Here is a 23,897-nt window from a genome sequence, read left to right as displayed (position 1 = left end):
TCCTGGCATCTCTGCCTGGCTACTATGTGTGTATTCTTCCAGCGAACCTGGACAACCAGAACTGCTCCCCGGTGACCGCACCCCATGTTCTAGCAAAGACATAATGGTCTAAAACCTTCATTTATTGTCTGGTGTTTTCCAGGCCCTGGATGGAGATCGGAGCTCATCCTTGGACCTTCCAGCCGAGTCTCTTAGGCGGGTGGCTTCTCTGTAGTTACTCCCATAACTTACCAGAAGCGTTCAATGTGGACACTTAGGTGGCCATTTGAATTCACAAGATGTGGTGCCAGTCTCGAGTGGCTCCAGATGCCATGTATTCTATGTTCATGGAGCACCAATCGTGAGCACCAGCTCATAGCTGTCACTCCTGAGCCAGAATGGGTCCACACTGCTTTCTGGTGGAGAAAGGGAGACATAAAACTACCAGGAGGGGCTGGGAAGGTGGCTCAGTGGTAGAGCGCTTGCCTTGCATGCATGAGGCCCTGGGTTCGATTCCTCAGTACTACATAAGCAGGGGGAAAAAAAGCCAGAAGTGGCGCTGTGGCTCAAGTGATAGAGCGCTAGCTTTGAGCAAAAGAAGCTCAGGGACAGTGCCCAGGCCCCTGAGTTCAAGCCCCAGGACTCGCAAGAAAACAAAAAAGCTCAGTGAGAGTGTGGGGTCCTGAGGTCAGACCTCAGTACCCAATACCTAGTACAAAAATAGAAAGACAGACAGACAGCTGGACAGAGGGAAAAACTAGGGCTGGGAGAGAGAGGTATGCATAATTCACAGTTCCAGGCAGTGGAGCCTGGCTGATCTTTATCTCTCTGGTTCTGGTTCTGAGAATTCATTATAGCAGTCATCATTTGAGGGGAGTGATCTGGTTCTCAGGGGACCTTTTCTCCTGCTCCAGGTGCAGCCTGACCTTCATAGGTAGCAGCCTTATTTGGGGGGGTGGGTCCTGCCTGACTGCTGTTCCTTGGGGGTAGTTTCAGTTCCTGTCATAAAGATGTTATCCATCAGTCCTGTCCTTCCTGCTGCCCAACTATAGTTGCGGGAACTCAGAGAGAGCTATGGAGCAGAGGCAGGGTGCCAAGCTTTTTCCATGCATGGAGTTAAATTGTCTCTCCCCCCCGCCCCCCCCCCCCCCACCATGAGGAATCGTTTGTTTTGTTTTTGTTTTTCAGCAAAAGCAGTTTCAAAGTGCCTGTTATACAAGCAAATGAGAACATTATCAGCACATCTGACTTCATCTGTAATGTGTTAGGGATTCTGATTTTTTTTTTTTCCCCTTTACCCCCTGTCTGTAGGGTCTGAACTCTGGGCCTGGGCGCTGTCCCTCAGCTCTTCAGCTCAAGGCCAGCAACTTGAGCCACATTGCCACTTCTGGCTTTTTCTGCTTCTGTGGTGAGGAGGAATCAAACCTAGGGCCTCAAGCATGCAAGACAAGCACTCTACTACTGAGCCATCTTTACAGCCCTGGGCCTGGGTATTGTCCTTTAGCATTTTTGCCTGTCTAGTGCTCCACCATGTGAGCCACAGCTTCAATTTTGGCTTTTCAGTAGTTAATTGGAGATAAGTCTCACACAGGAGTTCCTGCCCAGGCTGACTTTGAACTGGAATTTTCGTATCTTAGCTGAGTAGCTAGGATTACAGGCAGGAGCCATCAGCATGCATTGCAGTTTTGATTTGCATTTACATAATGGCTAATGATTTGAGCCTCTTTTCCTAGACTTGTTGGCTATTTGTACATCTCCATTTACAGCAGAGTTCCAGTTTGGACAGGGGTCATTTCCTGAATTTTATTTTTATTTTTTCCAGTCCTGGGGGCTTGAACTCTGGGCCTGGCGCAGTCCCTTGGCTCTTCAGCTCAAGGCGAGAGCTCTACCACTGGAACTACAGTGCCACTTCCGGTTTTCTGAGTGGTTAATCGGAGATAAGAGTTCTCACAGATATTCCTGTCTGGGCTGGCTTTGAACTGAGATCCTCAGATCTCAGCCTCCTGCTCCTGAGTAGCTAGGATGACAGGTGTGAGCCATGGGTACCCAGCTTCCCTGAGCTTCTTTTCCTCCAGGCTAGCACTCTACCACTTGAGCCACAGTGCCATTTCCGGCTTTTTCTGTGTATGTGGTGCTGAGGAATGGAACCCAGGTTTTCACGCATGCTAGGCAAACACTCTACCACTAAGCCATCTCGCCCCATTTTCCTGAATTTTAATACCCATTTGGGGCTAGTAGATCTCAGTTGGACCCAGTCTACTAAACTGAAGAGAGATATCTTTACCATTCCTTTCCCAGAGCAGGTTTGTTTGTTTGCCTGGAAGTTGTGCCTGAGCTTCTTCTGGTCAAGGTTTGTGGCTTTCCCACTAGAGCCACAGCTTTACTTCTGGCTTTTTGGTAATTTATTGGAGAAAATAGTCACATGGACTATTTTCCTATCTGAGCTGGCTTCTAACTGTAATCCTAGGATCTCAGTCTCCTTAGTAGCTAGGAGCTACTAAGGCTTGGAAGCTACCTGAGGCTGTAAGAGAGTCTTTAAATAAATAACCACAAGGACAGAAGTTATGAAAAGCATAGTTCAGATTCTCTGTACCCACCAAGGAATGTCTTTTATTCTCCTATCATTCTGGGCTCCCTATAAAGACAAGACTGAGTGAGTTCTGGGTGGGTCAGTCTTGGGATGCAGATTTTCTATTTAATCTTTAGTTCCAGGAGGAAATTGCTCAAAGTCTTGCAAGAATGGAAAGCACAATGCCCAGAGATTCTGATACATTTCTTTACTTAATCTTCCCAATGGCTTATGAGTAGAGTTCTCCCTTTTATTTTTTTTTGGACTCAGGGCCTTGGCACCATCCCTGGGCTTTTTTTGCTCAAGGCTAGCACTTTACCACTTTGAGCCACAGCTCTACTTCCAGTTTTCTGGTGGTTCTTTGGAGATAAGAGTCTCATGGAGTTTCCTGCCTGGGCTGGCTTTGAACCACGATGCTCAGATCTCAGCCTCCTGCTCCTGAGTAGCTAGGATTACAAGGATGAACCTTCAGCTCCCTGTTCAGGGTCTCTTTTTACGGTGTTTTCAGGGAAAGTAACTTATCCAAAGTCACCCAGCAGAGAAATGGTTGGATTTATCTCAAGAAATCTAAAGCCACAACCTACACTAAAAAGTTATGGAGGTATACTTTATCACTAGTCTAGAATCCTTTAGATTGGATGTAGCTCAAGAGTAGAAAGCTTGCTTAACGTATGGAAGACCCAGAGTTTGATTCCTAACACAGAGAAACAAAATAAAGTAGTAGAATGACTTAGAGGGCGCTGGCTGGTAGTACACACACACACACACACACACATACACACACACACACACACACACACACACAACACACACACACACACACACACACACACACACACACACACACACACTTGTAATCCTAGTTATCTGGAGGTGAAATCTGAGGACTACAATCCAGGCCAGCCTGGGCAAGAAAGCCGGTGAGACTTTTATCTCCAATTAAGTACCAAAAAATCCAGAAATGGAGTAGCCTTAAGCATCAAAGCTCAGGAACAGTGTTAAGGCCCTGAGTTCAAGTACCAGGGCATACATAATTTCTCTCTCTCTTTCTCTCTCTCAAACACACACACACACAGAATGGCACAATATTTTGGGGTGCTGGTGGCTCACATCTGTAATCCTCGCTACCCAGGGTGCTGAGCTGTGAGGATTGCAGTTCCAAGTCAGCGAAATGCCAGAAGGGGAGGCATGGCTCAAGTGGTAGAATGCAAAATCCATGAGCAAAAGCTAAGCGAGAGCATGAGTCATGGAATTCAAGTACCAGTACCTGCACACAAAAAGGAAAAAGGAAACAGAAAACAAACAAAGAAGTAGATAGGCTCACCATGCCGGCCATACTTCCTGAGGTGGGGGAGGAGGTGGTCTCCATTAACTTTTTGCCTTAGCTGGCTTCAAACTACCATTCTTATGATCCTGAGCTCTACAGTAGTTGGGTTCAGGAGTCACTTGACCAAGTTTGTCACTTTAAAAGGTAGTGACCCGGGCTGGGAAGGTGGCTTCATAGTAGAGTGCTTGCCTAACATGCATGAAGCCCTGGGTTCGATTCCTCAGTGCCACATATACAGAAAAAGCTGGAAATGGCGCTGTGGCTCAAATGGTAGAGCGCTTGCCTTAGGTACAGAGAGGTTAGAGGTGCGAGGTGCTCAGGCCCTGAGTTCAAGCCCAGCACCAGCAAAAAAAAAAAAAAAAAAAGAGGTGGATCATTAGGACTGATCATTTGGGCCCCCCACCCCCACCCCACCCCATGGTGTTTAAGCCCAAGGAGAAACTGGGCCCAGAATCAGGATCCTCCTCCAATCCTGCCTGGCTGTCCCTCTCCATGTTAGACAGATCCCTTCTCTAGAAATACAGCTACGGTACTGGGATGGATGTGATTCCTGTCTGGTGCTGACCTTTCCATGGTGCCCAGCGGAGCTCCCGCCAGCCTCCCAGTGGCATACTGTGTAAATGCTCTAGTGTGCCAGCCTAGTGCCTTCCAGTGCGCGTGGTACTTCATTCCCCAGTGGGGGGAAAACTTCGGGGCGGCCTTGTAATGACTAAATATTGAACCATAGCCACAGGGCTGTGGCTTCAGAAAGAAGTCACTATGGTGACCAGATTGAGAACCCTCGGGGGTCTCTTGCCTTTTCTTTCAGAACTCTGCCAGAATCCCCACTTAGTACAGGCTGCTGAGTTTAGTACCTCAAGGTCAAAGGAACAAAGAAAGTCTCCTGGGCTCCCTTCCTTGTCAGCATCCACAGGCTGGGTCTGGAAGGCCAGGCTAGCCTGTGCTCCAGGGAAATGAGATTCATGAATCATTTAGAGTCCTTGAAAAGCTATTCTGGGAGCTTGCTCCTCTCCTTCTTCCAGCAAACCATCTCCAGCAGTGGATTGCCCAACCAGAGAGTCCAAAGTTTGAGATGGTCTTATTACAGGATTAATAGGACAACCCAAAAGCTGTTCTCCTTGTCTGAACTCAGGGCCTGGGTGCTGTCTCTGAGCTGTTTTGCTCAAGGCTAGTGCTTTACCACTTCAGCCACAGCTCCGTTCCAGCTTTTTTGGTGGTTAATTGGAGAGGAGAATCTCATAGACTTTCTTGCCAGGACTAACTTTGAACCACATGATTTTAAGATCTCAGTATCCTGAGTAGCTAGGATTACAGGCGTGAGCCATGATGCTAGCTATGGACAGTAGTCTTAGCACTTACTTGGAAGTTGTTTATTTTTTGAAATCCTATCAGCATACTTACTGTTTCTAATTTTAATTTTGTTTATTTTTTTATGTGGTATCAAGGAATCGAACCCAGGGCCTCATGCATGCTAGCACTCTACCACTGAGCCACATTACTAGCCCTTGTGTATTTACTTTCTTTTTCTTCTTTAACTTCCCCCCTCCTTTCTCTCTGTCCTTCCTCCTCCTCCTTGACCTTCAATGTTGGGATAGGACAGGGCCTTCAAATCTCCTAAGTGTTCTATCACATACCCAGGGCCTCATGAATGATAGGTAAGCTATATCAATGAACTATATCCGCAGTCAAGCATATGGACACTTCTCATAAGAATTTAAACTTATCCTAAGAAACCCATGTTCACTGTAGAGAATAAGCCAGACATAGTGGCTCATACCTGTAATCCCAGGTACATGGCAGGTAGAGGTGGAGATAGGAGGATTGCTATACAAGACAGGTAGAACTGGACACAATTAACGGGACCCTAACTGAAAAAGAACTAAAGCAAAAAAGAGTCTGGACATGACTTCAGCTCAGTGTGAAGCACAAGGCTCTGAGTTCAAAACACAGTCCTGAGAAAACAAAGAAAAAGTCAAAAAAATTAGCATAACTGGAACGTGTATATGGGCAGGAAGAAAACTCAGAGTGATTCTACCACCTAGAAATAACCATTCACTTATGTAGTTATTTATTAACTGTATAATTTCTTTTTTTGTACCAGTCCTGGGGTTTGAACTCAGGACCTGGGCACTATCCCTGAGCTTTTTGTTTGGTCTGGCACTCTCTTACTCGGGCCACAGATCTAGCTTTTCGGTGGTTACTTGGAGGTAAGAGGCTCGTGGACTTTCCTGCCGGGGCTGGTTTTGAACTGTGATCTTCAGATCTCAGCCTCCTGAGTAGCTAGTATGACAGGTGTGAGCCACCAGTATCTGACGTTGGGTGTACTTTTATATCAATACCAAGCGGTTTTTGTTGTTATGATTCTGTGCCATAATTTGAAGTCTGGTATTGTGATACTTCTAGTCCTTTTTACTAAGAACTGTTTTGCTCTTTGGGGTTTTTCATACCTCCATATGAATTTTTAGATTGATTTTCTAGTCCTGTGAGGAATGATGCTGCAATGTTGGTGGGTATTGAACTGAATCTGTAGAAGGCTTTTGTCAAAAGCGGCCATTTCATATTAATTCTGCCAACCCATGTTTACGAGAGGTCTTTCCACCTTCTGGTGTCTTCTTCCCTTACACAGAAATTTGATCACAAGATACAGAGAAGCCACTTTTGTTGTTGTCACTCCTGGGATTTGAATTCAGGGCCTGGGCTCTGTCCCTGAACCTCTCTGTGCCCAGGGCTAGCACTCTACCACTTGAGCCACAGCTCCACTTTTGGCTTTTTCTGTGTATGTGGTACTGAGGAATTGAACCCAGGGCTTCATGCATGCCAGGCAAGCACTCTACCACTAAGCTATATGCCCAGCCCAAGAAGCCACATTTTGAGAGATGGAATTGGGAGCCTTTCTTAGAAAGCTGGGGACTGCAAGCAGACACGTGCCCCCCAGAAAACTTGCAGCCCCAAATATACTTAATACTGTTAGGAAACTGAGCCATGAGGGTAGTAAAAAAAAGGCAGAAAAACAATCTCAACAAACCAGATCAACTCTAATGGAGAATTGAAGAGGGACGCCATGGTCAGGAGACACAAGGCATGGCACAAAATGGTGACAGAGGTGGTCCGGGCCTAAACAGGGTCCTGGTGGGGGGTGGAGGGAAGGTCATTGGGATCTCTTGGGTATGCAAAGCCTCTTGAGAGTTCAAGGTACAAGTCTGGCAGGTCCAATACCCTATTGTCCAAGTCCCCGCCCTTGCCTCTTGGAATTCAGGCTTGCCTCTTGGAATTCCCCTATTGCCTGGGGGACATCACCTCTAAGAGTTATTGGAAATTGCCTATCATTGCCACATTGCCAAGATGGTACCAGTGTACATATTTCACTGCAATTTCTTCAAGGTGTGTGTGTGTGTGTGTGTGTGTTGATTTTGGTGTTTGAACTCGGGGCCTGGGTGCTGTCCTTAAGCCTCTTTGCTCAAGGCTAGTACCCTACCACTTGAGCCACAGTTCCACTTAGAGCTTTATTGGTAATTAATTAGAAATAAGTCTCATGGGACATTTCTGCCTGGGCTGGCTTTGAACCATGATCCTCAGATCTCAGCCTCCTGAGTAGTTAGGATTACAGGTGTGAGCCACCAGTGCCTGGTAAGCTACTGAGTTTTGAGGCTTCATTTTATATTTTGCTATGTTTCTGTTTCTGTTTTTTTTTTTTTTGGCCAGGGCTGGAACTCAAAGCCTGGGTCCTGTCCCTGAGCTTTTTTGTTCAAGGCTAGCACTCTGCCACTTGAGTCACAGCTCCACTTCTGGCCTTTCCTGTGTATGTGGTACTGAGGAATCGAATCCGGAACTTCATGCATGCGAGGCAAGCACTCTACCACAAGCCATATTTGCAGCTCCCCCCTTCTCCCTTTTGTTTTTTCAGTCATGAGGCCTGAACTCTGGGCCTGGGCGCTGTCCCTCAGCTCTTCAGCTCAAGGCTAGTGCCCTACCACTTGAACCACAGCGCCTCTTCCAGCTTTTTCTGTTTATGTGGTGCTGAGGCATCAAACCCAGGGCCTCATGCATGCAAGGCAAGCACTCTACCCCTGAGCCACCTTCCCAGCCATCATCGCCCCCTTTTTTATTTAACTTCCTAAGAGGCCGTAACCAGAGAAATATAATACCAAAGGCATGTTCAAACATCTTTTTTCCCTCTCTGTGAGCCCTGGTGTTTGGGTTTTTACTTAGTCTTTTTGACAAGTTTGATTATTGGGGTTGACCCCAATGAAACAGCAAGATTGAGTTTCTGCACTGAAGTGCTAACAATTGAGGTACTCCGAACTGTAATTGAGGGTTTATATTATGTATTTTATATATGTTATATAATTGAAAAACAAATACATCCTCCTGGGAGGTTGTTATTAAAAATGAAGTTGCACAATACATGTAAGATTGCTTATAAATGAGGAAATAGAGGTTAGGCGATTTGCATAAGATCATCCAAGACTCAGAGGCTGACTGGGGGTCAGGGGGAAGGCGGGGGCAGATACAGACTCATTCATGCCCACTCTCTTGAGTTTCCAGCCTCTAAAGCCCAGTGCCCCGTGAAACTTGAAACCTAAGTGTACTTGACTGTGCGGATTGGTTGGAAAAAAAAATATGGATTTCTTATCCCTTCCAATGAGCTACCCACTCATCTATCCATCTACTCACCCACTCATCCATCCATCCATCCACCCACCCACCCACCAGTCACAAGCCTTCAAGTATCCATCCAATCTACCCTTTAGTTAGCTACAGAAGCCACGTGGCTATTCATGACATAATAAATATTGATTGCCTAGGTTAGGTGCATGGCTCAAGTGTTAAGAGTATTTGTTTAGCAAATACAAAGCCTTGAGTTCAAATCCTAGTGCGACATAAATGTCAGGGTCTTCTCTGTGCCATGACTGTAAAAGTGACTAGGATATGAAAGCAAATGGAAAAGTCACATTCTCCACTCGATTTAAAGTCCCATAACGGTAGACTCCTCCCCCCCCCCCCCCAACTGTTTTTTCCCCCTGAAATAGGAATTTGCTACTGTGGTCTTGAATTTCCAATCCTCCCATCTTAGCTTCCCAAGTATTGGGATTATAGGCATGGAGAGTCACACCTGGCTTCCTTTTGCAGTCTTGCATCTATTGAACATAGCACGTAGTTCATTTTCTGTTTTTCTTTCTAACCTCATCTGACCTGCTCGCTTTGCTCATTCCTCTTCAACCACGCAGGTCTTTCTCCTCTTTAATTGTTTTCTTTCTTCTTCCCTTTCTTAAACCCTCTTTTTCCTGGAACTTTAAGAAGTTGCTGTTTGTTCTTTTTGACCCAATTGTTTATCAGCCATAACAATAGCTGGCTTCTTTTCCTAGCCATCTTAGATAAAAGTGTTCCGACTTCCAGAGTCCTTTTCTGGCAAGGTTATCTAAAGGCTATACCCCTGAGCAACTTCTTAGTCACTTTGCCCTGCCCCATTTCTCTTATGGGACCACTCTCAATCTGTCATCTTCTTGTCTATGTATTGTTTGAAACTAGAGATTATGGGAAAATCTCTGGCCCTGAGTGAGCTGATCTCAGTCCCTTCATGTCCTTCTGTTCTAGGTAAGGTCTGGAACCTTCTTCACTGGCAGCCCCTATTGGACTTTCCCTATTGGACACTTGATGTAAAATAAGTAGAGCACCTGGTCATATTTGCGTTTTGCCATTTTCGGTCTTTTTCACAGGCAGAAATTCTGATGATGCAATTCATTCGCTCATCTTGTATAAGCTTCATCAGTGCCACAGAGGTGGATTTCATTGTGATATTTCCACACGTTTACAGTGTATACCAATCAACCTCACTGTCCACCACTTCCATTGTCAGCTGATTGGCCTTGGCAGCCTTTTTTTTTTTTGGCGCCTCAAGCTTTCAGGTCAAATGGGTCTCACCAGGCGCTGGTGCCTAGGCTACTTGGGATCTGAGGACTGAGGTTCAAAGCCAGTCCTGTTAGTCCATGAAGGAGCCTCTTATCTCCAACCACTGAAAACCAGAAGTGGCACTGTGGCTCGAAGTGGTGGAGCGCTCGCCTTGAGCAGAAGCCGCTCAGGGTCAGCGTGTCCAGGCCCAGAGTTCAAGCCCCAGGACCGACCCTCCCCCCCCCCCCAAAAAAAAGTCTCAGAGCCCTTCCTGCCCGGGCTGGCTTTGAACCGCGATCGTGAGAGCTCAGCCTCCCGAGCAGCTAGGACGACAGGCGTGTGATCTCTGACTCTTTTCTACTTTTTTCCCCCCTTCTTCCTTGAAATCAGTAAGTTCCTCGAAAGTGGAGATTAGTCCTTTGTTCCTAAAAAGTGGAGAGAGTCGGGCGCGGGGCGGCTGCGCGCGGCCGGGGTCTGGGGCACCTTTCCGTTCCCAGCGCCCGGCCGACCACGGAGCTGGCGCGTCTGCAGAACTGTCTCCAAACTTTGTCTCTCCCCGAAGAAGCCCGTCGTGCCCACACTCGGCCGCGAGCAGGTCCGCGCCTAGAAATAACATTTATTCTAAGGTTCTCTGCGCGGGGGTTCTTGGGAAGCGGTTCCCCCGGCTGCCTTCTCCCGTTACTCCTCCCTTCGGTCGTCTTTGAAAGAACTGGTGCCACACGTGATTTCTCCTTTTCTCCCACTTCCGAAGACAAGGCTGATAATAGGCAGGGGCGTCAGCCAGCCAGTGAACCCCTTCTCCCCTTGCAGCCAATAGCAAGAGGCAACAAGTACACCGCCCCGCCTTTTGCGGCTCTCCCCGCCCCCTCTGAGCCCGCCCCCTCAAGTCCGCCTCTCGGAGACGGCAGTTGACAACTCAGCTGGCCAATGAGAAGTTTCTACTCTACAGGAGAGGGCTGGACGGTTCGGATGACGGACGTTCCAGACTGACCAGTAGAAGAGCGCCGGTGCGGGAGGGGTGTAGAACGGAGCCAATGGCGCGGTGCCAATAACGAGCATCAGGGAGAGGGCGGGACTAAACTGTTAGCGGGAGGGAGGGGAAGGCCTCAGGGAACCGAGCAGCGCTGCCGCCGCCGCCGCCACCGCCACCGCCGCCACCGCCGCTGCCGCCGCCGCTGCCGCCGCCGCCCGAGTGGAAGGAGGGTAAAGCCAGGAAGAAAATGGCGGCCGTGGCTGCAGAGGCGGCAGCGACCGCGGCGTCCCCGGGGGAGGGGGGCGCCGGCGAGGCCGAGCCGGAGCTGGAGCCCATCCCCGGCAGCGAGGCCGGCACGGACCCCCTCCCGGTCACGGCCCCCGAGGCGGCGGTGCCCGCGGGCGAGGCCGACGGCCGTCCGTCCGCGCCTCAGGCCGACGCGCAGCCGCCGCCGCCGCCGCCGGGGCAGCCGGCCCGCAGCCCGGAGGCGGCGGGGCCGGAGCTGGAGGCGGAGGAGAAGCCGCCGGCTCGGGCGGCGGCGGCGGAGGAGGCGGCGGCGGGGGCCGGCGCGCCGCCGGAAGGGCCGGGCCTCCTCCCCTCGCGGTCCCCGGCGCCGCCGCCGGCCCGCGACGAGCGTGAGGAGACGCCGCGGCCGCCGCCGCCGCCGCCGCCGCCCGGCGTCCCCGGCGTCCCCGCGCTCGTGCCGCCGGCGGGCGGGGGCGGCGCCGTGGCGCAGCTGATCCCGGGCGCCGAGGTGCGGGTCACGCTGGACCACATCATCGAGGACGCGCTCGTCGTGTCGTTCCGCCGCGGGGACAAGCTCTTCTCCGGGGTCCTCATGGACCTGTCCAAAAGGTACGGCCCGCCGGGGCGCGCGGGGCGCGGGGCGCGGGGCGCGGGGCGCGGACGCCGCCCCGTGCGGAACGCGCCGGGGTGGGGGGGGGGTGAGAGCTGGGGGGTCCGTGTGTCCTCGGAGGAACCTGCAAGCGGAGCGGGGTGGGGGGTTCCCCAAGAGATTACCTGCCACTTCCTGAACCCCGGGAACTCATTCCCTGCGGGGCGGTGGGGGGGGGGGCGGCGCAACCCCACCGGGAAGGCCTCGGGGTCAGGCGGCGGCGCGTTTCTTCTCGATCTTTCTCCCTCGGTGCGTTGGGACGGACCCTAGACCTTGAGATGAGGTTGTGTCTCTTTAGGCCTTCGCTGTGGGAGAAAGGGGGGGGCCGGGCCTGGCGAGCCCTAAACTCTTGGATGCAAGTTTCCACTCGGGGGTTGACTTACCAGGACGTTCGCCTCTCGAGGGCCTCGCGGCCCCTACTTCGAATCTTCCGAGTTAACGTTAAAGGTTGTGGACCGGCCCCGCGGACGAAACAGAACCAAACAGTAAAAGAGGATCTTGTTAGCCATCCCGAGGGTTGAGTTAACCTTTCCATTCTCTTTTGCAGATAGGAAGTGCAGAGACTCGCATTCACGGCTCTCCCTTCTGTGGGGCGCACACGGCCCGTGTCTCTCACCTGCGGGGAAATGGCTCTTGCCATTTTAGTGTGTGTCGCGCATGCCACTCCAGGCCCTCCCATCCGGACGGCAGGTGGTGGCGGCCTTTTCCACGTGGGAAAACCTGTGGGGCGGGTGGAACCCCTCTGAAAATTCATCCTCTAGTTTGGTGGGAGAGGGAAAGGAAAGGGAGTGTTTCCAACTGGAGAGGTGAGGTGTGTGTGTGTGTGTGTGTGTGTGTGTGTGTGTGTGTGTGTGTGTGTGTGTGTGTGTGTGTGTGTGTGTGTGTGTTCACAGGTCAGACGTGGGGCTTGAAATCCTTAGGTTTTTCCTTTTATTTTTTTCTGGGGCTTGAACTCAGCCAGTGCCGTGTTCCTGAGCCTAGAGTGCTAGCTCAAGGCTAGCACTCTACCACCTGAGCCATGGCACCACTCTCTGGCTTTTTCCAAGTACTTTATTGGAGATAGTTTCTCAGACTTTTCTACTTGGCTGGCTTTGAACTGTGATCCTAAGATCTCAGCCTCCTGAGTAGCTCCTGAGTAGTAGGATTATAGGAGTGAGCCAGTGGTGCCCAGCTCCATTAGTTTTTTTTTGCCAGTTGTGGAGCTTGAACTGAGGGCCTAGGCTCTGTCCCTGAGCTGCTTTTGCTCACAGCAAGCGCTCTTGAGCCACAGGGTCACTTTGGCTTTTTATGTGTATGTGGTAATGAGCAATCGAACTCAGGGCTTCATGCATGTAAGGCGAGCACTCTACCACTAAGCCACATTCTCAGCCTCCTTAGAAGCTAGAATTACAGGTGTGAGCCACCTGTGCCAGCCTTAATCTTGAAGTTCTTTGTTGCTGTTGTTGGGTCTTGATCTTAGTACCTGGACACTTCTTTTTCAAGGCTAGCACTTGAGACACAACACCACTTCTGGCTTTCTCTGTTTATGTGGTGCTGAGGAATGGAACCCAGGGCTTCATGCATGCTAGGCAAACCCTATACCACTAAGCCACATTCCCAGCCAATCTTGAAGTGCTTCAAGTAACTTCAGGCTAGTTTTTTTGTTTTTTTTTTTGGTCCAGTAGTGGGGCCTGAACTCTGGGCCTGGGCGCTGTTCCTCAGCCCTCCAGCTCAAGGCTAGCACTCTACCACTTGAGCCACAGCACCACTTCTGGCTTTTTTTTTCTGCTTATGTGGTGCTGAGGAATCGAACCAAGGGCCTCATGCATGCAAGGCAAGCACTCTACCACTGAGCCACCTTCCCAGCCCAAGGCTAGTTTTTTTTGCATGTTTGTTTTCACAGTGAGAAAGCAGAATAAGACAAGTGTGCTTTCTAATGGATTTTATGTGAGTGAGAGGTGGGTGTGGGTGTGGGTGTGTGCCAGTGCCAGTCCTGGGGCTTGAATTCAGGGTCTGGGTGCTGGTTCCTCAGCCCTCCAGCTCAAGGCTAGCACTCTAGTGCTTGAGCCACAGCCTACTTCCAGCTTTTTTGGTAGTTTATTGGAGACTCAGAAAGAGTCTCTTTGTGCTCTGGCTGGCTTTGAGCTGTGATCTTCAGATCTGAACCTCCTGTGTAGCTCTAGGATTACAGGTGTGAGACACTGGCACCTGGCTAATAAAAGCAGGTTTAATAGTGAGAGAGACACTAGTGTGTATGCTATTGAAACAAACAGAAGAGGAGGCCAGTGACTGTGAGAATCTGGATTTCAAATCTGCAAAAGAAGGGTGCTGCCAGGTAAGTTGTTGTGGAAATGGAGTGTATAAGTGCTCTCTTTCTTGGAGACACTCACTTTTTGTTGTTGTTATTGGTCGTGGGGCTTGAACTCTGGGCCTGGGCTGGGCACTGTCCTTCAGCTCTTCAGCTCAAGGTTAGTGCTCTGCCACTTGAGCCACAGCACCACTTCCAGTTTTCTGGTGGTTCATTGGAGATGAGAGTCTCATGGACTTTCTTGCCCAGGCTGGCTTTGTACTGCGATCCTCAGATCTCAGCCTCCTGAGTAGCTAGGATTACAGGTGTGAGCCATGGGTGCCCGGCTTTTTTTCCCTCCCCCGTGGATACCTGGGATTTGAACTCAGCCTTGCACTTGCCAGGTAGGTGCCACTTGAGCTATGCCTCCAGCCTTCTTAGTCTTTTTTTTTTTTTTAATTCTTTGGTAGAGAATTGGGATTTTGAATTTTGATTTTTGGTCTGTTTTGCTAACACGTATTTCTTGTAAACTGATTTCTTTTGTGGGAGGAGTTTTCTTTTTCTTTTTTTTTTGGCTAGTTCTGAACCTGGATCTCAGGGCACTGTCCCTGAGCTTTTTGCTCAAGGCTAGTACTGTACCACTTAAGCCACAGTGCCGCTTCCAGCTTTTTCTGTATATGTGGTACTGAGGAATCGAATCCAGGGCCTCATGCATGCAAGATGAGCACTCTACCACTGAGCCACATTCCCAGCCCTTTCTGGTTCTTTTTTAAAGAGATCAGGGCTCCTTAGGTTTCCCAGGTTGACACGAAGCCATTACCTTGTCTCTCCTACCTCAGCCTCCTGAGTAGCTGAGGTTGCAGTTGTCTGCTTCGGAACTGTATCTCCAGCCCCACAACATACTTATCATAGACTGTACCAGGCTAAGACTCCACTCCACACTAGCCATCAGGCACTGGAAAAATAATTTCTCTCCTGTTTGAATTGGCCATTGAATTATTCCTCTAGGTAAAAATAACAAAAGTTTCCTATTGGGTGCTTATTTTGTGCCAGACATTGTACCACATGCATTAGTCTTTATAACTGGTGGTAGTTTTCATTGATACAGCAGGAAATTGAAGTTTATTTAATTTACCAGTTAATGTAAGGATTCAAACAAGTTTATTAGATCCTCAAACTTACACTTTTTCTTCAGTCATATTAAAGTTGAGCTAGAGGGTTTGTTGTTTTTTTTTTTGGTCAGTTGTGGGGCCTGAATTTGGGGCTTGGGCACTGTCCCTCAGCTCTTCAGCTCAAGGCTAGTGCTCTACCACTTGAGCCACAGTGCCACTTCTGGCTTTTTCTGCTTATGTGGTGCTGAGGAATCGAACCCAGGGCCTCGAGCATGCAAGGCAAGCGCTCTACCTCTGAGCCACCTTCCCAGTTAGAGAGTTTCCTTGCAAGCAAAAAGAATTGTGTATTTCTAAGACTTAGTGCCACTTTCAACTTTAGTGGCCATATGGGATAATACACAGAGTCTTGAGTTTTGTAGTAGATCTTTTTTTTTTTTTAATTTGTGATACTGGGGTTTGAGTTAGAGTGCTAGGCTGGTGCTGGGTCATTTGAGCCATGCCTCCCTCTGGATTTTTGCTGGATTCTAGAGATAAGAGTTTTAAGGACTCAAGTCCCTGGGCTGGCCTTGAACTAGACTCTACCTGAGAAGATAGGATTGAAGGTGTGAGCCAGCAGTGTTCAGCCCAAACATTGCTTTAGTTAAGTTCATAGCTGTGCTGCCTGGAGACTCCATTTCTTTAGCTTGAATATTCAAGGACCTGTGCTGTCTGTTTTGCTTCTGACTGCTCAGTGAGATAATTAGAAATTAACAGTTGGGAAACGTCAATGTGTAAGTGCCTTTCTTTAGTTTTCAAAAGGGTTCTTGGCTTTGCTTTTTTATGGTTTGTGTGTGTGTGTGTGTGTGTGTGTGTGTGTGTGTGTACAGAATCTTGAATTCAGGACCTCCCTACCTAAGATATCCTGCTCACAGTTAGTGCTCTGCTACTACCACTTGAGTCACACTTCTTAACATTTCTGTCCTTTGCTGGTTAACTGGAGATAAGAGTCTTGATTTGACTTCATGAGATATAATAGTCTTTTGGATTTGACTGCCTGGTCTGGCTTCAAACCGCAGTCCTCAGATCTCAGCCTTCTGAATAGCTAGGACTACAGTCATGAGCCACAAGTGCCCCACACAAAATGTGTGTGCATAAGCCCACTGTAACTAGGGCTTGAACTTAGGGCCTGGGCACTGTTCTTTACCTTTTTTGCTCAAGCTTGGTGCCCTACCACTTGAGCCACAGTTCCATTTTCTGGTTAATTGGAGATAAGTGTATTACTCTTTCCTGGCTGGCTTCAAATTGTGATTCTCATATCTGTCTCTTGAATAAGTTGAGTTATAGGTGTGAGCCTGTAATTCAATAATGTAGCACATTATTAATTCTTTTGGTCCGTTGTGGGACTTGAACTCAGACTGGCACTGTACCTGAGCTTTTTTTTGTCGGTTGTGGGGCTTAAACTCTGGGCCTGGATGCTGTCCCTGAGCTCTTCAGCTCAAGGCAAACACTCTACCCCTTGAGCCACAGTGCCACTTCTAGTTGTCTGGTGGTTAATTGGAAATAAGGGTCTCACCGACTTTCCTGCCTGGGCTGGCTTTGAACTGTGATCCTTAGACCTCAGCCTCCTGAGTAGCTAGGATTACAGGTGTGAGCTACTGGTACCTGGCCTGTGCCTGAGCTTTTTTTTTTTTGGGTCCGGACGTGGGGCCTGAACTCTGGGCCTGGGCGTTGTCCCTCAGCTCTTCAGCTCAAGGCTAGTGCTCTACCACTTGAGCCACAGCGCCACTTCTGGCTTTTTTCTTTTTCTGCTTATGTGGTGCTGAAGAATCGAACCCAGGTCCTCAGGCATGCAAGGCAAGCGCTCTACCACTGAGCCACCTTCCCTGCCCCTCCCTGAGCTTTTTTACTCAAGGGTAGTCCTCTACCGTTTGGAGCCATAGCTGTGCTTCTGGTTTTCTGGTGGCTAATTGGGAGATGAGAGTCTCAGGTCTCGGGGACTTTCCTGACTGAATTGTATTTCAAACTTCGGTCCTCAGATCTCAGCCTCCTGAGTAGCTAGGATTACAGGCGTGAGACACCATGCCTGGCACATTAGTAATTTTTAAAAAGGTTTTTATGCCAACATTTGTTTCCTTGGGGAAAATTCAAATATGTTTCAAATATAAAGTGCAAAAATGTTACAAGTGTCTACAAAAGTGAAATCAGGATTTGTCTGATTTTGGGAATAGTTTGCTTACTGTTGACTCTTTTATCTCTTGGATGGTTATTTTAAAAGGAATTTACTGGGGGTTAAGTAATTCAAATACTGTACAGATCTGTGTAGGCTGGGTCATCAGGCCTGGGGATTCATGTACGCCCACAGACACGTGTCTACAACTCGGCTCTTCCTACTCTGCTGTGCAAATAAAGTTTTCTAAAGGATTGTTTAAAGGTACTCTTGTGTACTTAAAATCTAAGTCATTGCTATTCAAACTCGTTTTTCCTTCTGACTGTAGTTTTGTGATTGAATTAACTAAAAAAGATTCAATGGCTTTATGGTCAGAAGATGAAGATGTTCTCATTTTTTTTTTCTTCAGCCCTCTCTGGAAGGTAGGTGTGTGTGTGTGTGTGTGTGTGTGTGTGTGTGTGTGTGTGTGTGTGTGTGTGTGTGTATTACTGGGTTTGAACTCAGTGCTTTGCACTTGCTCAGCTTGCTTACCTGACTGATCTGTTTGAGCCATGCCTCCAGCCCTAGTTTTTGCTGGTTATTTTGGAGGAGGAGTGTCTCAGTCTGCTGAAGCTGGTTTTGAACTGAGGCTCTTACGCATCTGTCTCCTGTGTAGCTGGGATTAACAGGTATAAGGCCCCCAGGACCTGGCAGCTGGTAGTTAATTTTTTATTTTTGTTTTTGTTGGTCATGGGGCTTCAACTCTGGGCCTGGGCGCTGTCCCTGAGCTCTTCAGTTCAAGGGGAGCACTCTATCACTTTGAGCCACAGAACCACTTCTGGTTTTCTGGTGGTTAATTGGCGATAAGTGTCTCACCACAGACTTTCCTGCCCAGGCTGGTGTGAACCATCCTCAGATCTCAGCCTCCTGAGTAGCTAGGATTACAGGTGTGAGCCACCGGTGCCCAGTGTGGTAGTTAAATTTTTAGAAGTTTTGTCTTGGTATCTTCATTTCATAGTTAGCATTGTCTTTTTGTTGTTGTTTTGAAATAGGGTCTCTCTGTGCATAGGCCAGGTAGCCCTTGAACTTGGAAAGCTGCTTTAGGATTCCTGGTGTCCACTACTAGTCTGTCCTGTCTCTTTCTCTGCTCAGCCATGTGTGCGCTCCACAGATTGTCCTTCTGATTTTGGAGCTGGGCCTTGTGCATGCTAGGCAAGCACTCTACGACTATGCCACCTTCCCAGCCCATATTGTCTATAGTGTTGATGAGATCCATCAAGTTTGTTAACTGCAGTTCCAAAATCCAAAAAGCTCTGCAAGCTGAGCTTTCCTTTCCTGTCTAGGTAAAACCTGACATGACCTGAGATTCTGTGGGGTGTGCTTTCCTTTTATTTCATTGTCCAAAGGTTGGTGTACTGGACCATGGTGCTTCTTAAAACTGGAGAGTTCTGAATCCACTGAAAAAGTGAGTTGGCTTTACTAGCTTCCTTGCCACCTTAGAAACGTGGAGGTAGAGGAAAGCTTAAATACCTGGAGATGAGGGAGGACAGTGGTTAAGAAGCGGATTCTGGACTGCCTGGATTTATTTATTTCTTGATTCTCTGACTTACTGTGTGACTTTGGGAAGGTCACTTACCTTCTCTGTGCTTTGTTTTTTCAGCTGTAAAATGAATAGACTTTTGTGTGTGCTTGAACTCAGGGCTTTTTTGCTTGTTTTTTTTTTTTTCTTTCTTTCATAGCTGGATCCTCTTTTTTTTTTTTTTTTGTCAGTCATAGGGCCTGAACTCTGGGCCTGGGAGCTGTCCCTCAGCTCTTCAGCTGTAGACTAAGTGCTCTACCACTTGAGCCTCAGCCCTACTTCCGGCTCTTTCTGCTTATGTGGTGCTGAGGAATCGAACCAAGGGCCTCATGCATGCAAGGCAAGCGCTCTACCGCTGAGCCATCTTCCCAGCCCCAGGATCCTCCTCTTGACATACCTTCAGTCCTTGTTTTTGCTGGTTAATAGGAGAAAGAAGCTTATGAATTTGTCTGCCCAGGGCAGAATTTGAACCAAGATCCTCAGACTTCATCTTCCTGAGTAGCTAGGATTACAGGCGTGACCCTTTTTCTTTAAAATGTCTGGGCATGTAGTTCTGTAGTGGAGTGCATGCTTAATGCTCAGGGGGTGCTGGGTTCAATCTGCAGTACCACAGATAATACTAAAAAATAAGACAGTGATACTGTACTAGTTGCTATGATAATATATATATGTATGTATCTTATTCATATAGCATGACACATAGTGCTACATAGTATTATTGCTTTTGTGAAATAGATACTAAGTGTTGGAATTGAGAAGAATGTGGCAATAGCTCCTGGAGTCAGGGTTGTCTTCAGTATCCACTTGACCTCAGTTCTACGTCCTGCGACCCACAGCAGCATCCGCATCTTTACAATGCTTTGCAAGGAATAGCATAAGACTGGAGGCATAGAGCTTTGCTTGTTTATGAAATGGGGTCTTGTTTTGTAGGTCAGGCAGCTGGCCTCAAAATTAATATCCTGTTGCTTTAGCTTTCTTAGCCTCCAGAGTACTGAAATTATAATTGTGTGTCATTAAACTTGGGAAATTCTTGTACACACCTGCTTAGAGATTGTGTAGAAATGGAAACACACTGCATTTAAGGTTTCTACTGTAGCTGGGCGCTGGTGACTGACACTTGTAGTCCTAGCTACTCAGGAGGCTGAGATCTGAGGATCACAGTTCAAAGCCAGTCAGGGCAGGAGCAGGAAAGTCCACGAGACACTGGAAGTAGAGCTGTGGCTCAAAGTGGTAGAGTGCTAGCCTTGAGCAAAAGATGCATAGGGACAGTTGAGTTCAAGCCCCAGGACTGAGTTCAAGCCCCAGGACTGACTGAAAACTTAAAAAAAAATTATTACCACTGTGTGTGCCCTCGAAGGGTGTGTGTGTAGGTGTTGTGCTGATCTCAAACTCAGGGTCTTGCACTTTTTTTTTGTTGGTTGTGGGACTTGAACTCTGGGCCTGGGCACTGTCCCTCAGCTCTTCAGCTCAAGGCAAGCGCTCTACCACTTGAGCCACAATACTACTTCTGGTTTTCTGAAAGGTTTATTGGAGATAAGAGCCTCACGGCTTTCCTGCTTGGGCTGGCTTTAAATGGTGTTCCTAAGATCTCTGCCTCCTGAGTAGTTAGGATTACAGGCTGAGCCACCAGCACTTGGCCTAGGATCTTGCACATTCTTAACACACCTTGTACATTCTTAGCCCAATATGGTAGTTCTGTGTGTGTGTGTGTGTGTGTGTAAGGATATATGTATGCCGGTTCTAGGATTTGAACTCAGCATTTTGGCGCTGTTCCTGAGCTTTTGTGTTCAACTGGTGTTCTGCCATTTGAGACACAGCTTCAATTCTGGCTTTTTGGTGGTTAATTGGAGATAAGAATTTCATGAACTTTCTTGACTGGGCTGGCTTTTTTTTTTTTTTTTTTTTGCAATCTTCAGATTTCAGCCTCCTGAGTAGCTAGGATTACAGGTGTGAGCCACTGGCGCCCAGCTCCAACACAGCACTTTAAAATATTTTATTTTGAAATTACTGAATTCTTGTAAAGTCACTATTAATTTTTTGTATGTCATGTCATTACTTTTAATATTCTTTAGGTTAGCCTTTTGTTTTTTTCCCCTCATGACCTTTTCAGCAGTTGACTGAAGACACCATTCTGCTCTTTATTCCTCTGTACTTGGGCATTTATTTCCCAAGCTGGAATACTTCTTTCACAGCCCTGGTAGCGTTCAGTGCAGGAGCTGGTCAAAGCTCCTTCCTCTCATCTGCATCCCTAGTTCAGCAGTATTCCAACAACATTTTCCTTTCAAGTTGTTTTTCCTTCTCCCGTGAATATTTGTGACATTGAGCTACAGAGAAGTTCGGGAGTCGTTGGCCTTTCTCTGGCTTTGTCTGATTTTACTCTGATTTAGGAACTGGGAGTGTTCTCAGGTGGCTTATCTTCATTTCCTCAAGTCCCATTTCTCCTCCATGAAACTGGTGCCTGACTTGTCCTACCATGCAAACATCCTTTTCATCCAACTCTGTCTATGCAGTAGATATGCATTAATCCTTTAAAAACATAAAATGTGGGACTGGGAAAGTGGCTCAGTGGTAGAGCGCTTGCCTTGCATGCTTGAGGGTTCGATTCCTCAGCACCACATAAGAAAAAAAAAGCCGAAAGTGGTGCTGTGGCTCAAGTGGTAGAGTGCTAGCCTTGGGCTGAAGAGCTGAGGGACAGCGCCCAGGCCCAGAGTTCAGGCCCCATGACCGGACCCCCCCCCCCAAAAAAAAGATAAATAAAATGTGTCCCTTAACCATTAAGTGTACTACTCAGTAGTATTAAGTATGCATGAGGTAGACTTCGAAGCATTTTTCATCTCATTAAACACCAGCTTCCCATACCTCTTCTGTGCTCCCCCCCATTACCTTTCCCCTCACTCCCTCACAGCTGCCCTCTTCTGTTTCTATAAGCTTGACAGGCAGTCACTCCACCCCTATCCTGGAGGATATAATCTGAGATCCCCCACGGAGTGCCCCATATATGAACCGCATATATTTGAATATATACTTAGAGGCAAGCACTCTACCATTGAGCCACCTTCCCAGCTAATACATATTTTTGTGTATATTTATGACATTTTTTTGTATATACTTATGATAAAGTTTACTTATATGAGTGTGCGTCTGTACCAGCATTGGGACTTGAACTCAGGGCCTCATATTCTTACTATTTTCCATCAAGACTGAAATACTGCTGGGAAGGTGGCTCAGTGGTAGAGTGCTTGCCTCGCATGCATGAGGCCCTGCGTTCGATTCCTCAGCACCACATAAGCAGAAAAAAGCTGGAAGTGGTGCTATGGCTCAAGTGGTAAAGCGCCAGCTTTGAGTGGAAGAGCTGAGGGACAACGCCTAGGCCCAGAGTTCAGACCCCATGACCGACACAAAACAAAACAAAACAAAAAAAGACTGAAATAGTACCACTTGAACCATAACTCCTTTTTCAGCTTTTTGCTGGTTAATTGGAGTCTCATGGATTTGTCTTCCCTGCCTGGTGTTTTTTGTTTTTTGTTTTTTTTTTTGTCGGTCATGGGGCTTGAATTCAGGGCCTGGGCACTGTCCCTGAGCTCTTCTGCTCAAGGCCAGTGGTCTACTACTTGAGCCACAGGGCCACTTCCGGTTTTCTGGTAGTTTATTGGAGATAAAGAGTCTCATGGACTTTCCTCCTGCCTGGGCTGGCTTTGAACTGTGATCCTTAGATCTCAGGGCTACTCCTGAGTAGCTAGGATTACAGGCGTGAGCCACTGGTTCCCCAAAAGCCTTATTTTTAAATTAGTAACATTTACAACAGTCACTATAAAGAAAAACTAAAATCTACAGGATCCCGTAAGCCAGGGAAACTGGAAGGTGATGGGTGGTGGGATAGCACTGAGCCTCAGGAGCTCGTCTTGGATGTTCAGATGAGCAGAATGTCCTCAAGGCTCATCTCTGTCTTGTGGCATGTGACACAAGCCTTTGTAAGTGTGTATGTGTGTGTGTCCTGGGGCTTGAACTCAGGGCCTGGGCACTGTCTTTGTGCTGCTTTTGCTCAAGACTAGCTCTCTACCACTTGAGCCACAGCTTCGCTTCTGGCTTTTTGGTGGTTAACTGGAGTCATCCTCAGATCTCAGCCTCCTGAGTAGCTAGGATTACACATGTGAGCCACCAGCGTTGCTAACAGAACATGTTCTTTGTCCAGTCAATTGTCTGTGGATTCTTGGGGAGCTACTTCTATTTGTTAGTTTTTAAATGAATAGATGTGTGGTTATGGCAAGAATTTACGTCACACTTAGCAGCTGTTGAATTAACTTCATTTAAGCTGGGCACTGGTGGCTCATGATTCAAAGCCAGCCCAGGCAGGAAACTCCATGAGACTCTTATCTCTATTAGGCCACTAGAAAACTGGAAGTGGTGCTGTGGCTCAAGTGGTAAAGCGCTCGCCTTGAGCTGAAGAGTGCAAGGATAGCGCCCAAGCCCCAGAGTTCAAGCCCCACGACCAACAACAACAACAACAACAAAATTAACTTCATTTGTCCTGAATTTAAATTTTTTTTTTTTTTTTTTTTTTTTTGGTCGGCCGTGGGGCTTGAACTCTGGGCCTGGGCACTGTCCCTCAGCTCTTCAGCTCAAGGCGAGCGCTCTACCACTTGAGCTACAGCGCCACTTCCGGTTTTCTGGTGGTTTATTGGAGATAGGAGTCTCACAGTCTCTCCTGCCCGGGCTGGCTTTGAACCGCGATCCTCAGATCTCAGCCTCCTGAGTAGCTAGGATTACAGGCGTGAGCCACCAGCGCCCGGCTAAATAATATTTTCTTTTTTTTTTTTTTTTGGTCGGTCGTGGGGCTTGAACTCTGGGTCTGGGCGTGTCCCTCAGCTCTTCAGCTCAAGGCGAGCGCTCTACCACTTGAGCTACAGCGCCACTTCCCTGAATTTAAATTTTGATACCACAGCAGAAAATATGGCTTCAGTTTTTCTTTTCCCTCTTAGGATTGAACCTCTTGGTAAGTGCAGAGACAGTGTCTTAGAACATTGCTTGAAATATAAAAAAGTGGGTATTTTCAAGTGTTCAATTGCATTTAATTTTTTCCTGCTGTCTGTAGGAAAGGGTTTCCTTTTATCTTGTATTGATCTGTTGGCTGTGGGGAATTGGTAGAGCCAGAGCACTTGGGCCTATTCACCCTAACCTCGGAG

General features: G+C 47.9%; 1 protein-coding gene across 5 annotated transcripts in view; it reads left to right on the top strand.

Moving 5' to 3' along the window:
* The first annotated feature begins 10,923 nt into the window (after positions 1-10,923).
* Positions 10,924-23,897, top strand: part of Pwwp2a (PWWP domain containing 2A) — a 34,981-nt gene continuing 22,007 nt past the window's right edge. For 4 of the 5 annotated variants that reach the window (XR_006150709.1, XM_042699571.1, XM_042699569.1 and 1 more), the window contains exon 1: positions 10,924-11,592. Coding sequence is in view for 4 of the 5 variants with exons in the window: in XM_042699571.1 (XP_042555505.1) it covers positions 10,985-11,592 (608 nt within the window). In the remaining variant the exon portion in view is untranslated. The remainder of the gene's footprint in view (positions 11,593-23,897) is intronic. The other variant, XM_042699570.1, reaches the window with a different exon arrangement.

The sequence above is a fragment of the Dipodomys spectabilis genome, unplaced genomic scaffold (assembly GCF_019054845.1).
Source record: "Dipodomys spectabilis isolate Male_0828 unplaced genomic scaffold, ASM1905484v1 ptg000258l, whole genome shotgun sequence".
Taxonomy (NCBI): domain Eukaryota; kingdom Metazoa; phylum Chordata; class Mammalia; order Rodentia; family Heteromyidae; genus Dipodomys; species Dipodomys spectabilis.
This window is presented reverse-complemented; position numbering and strand designations above follow the sequence as displayed.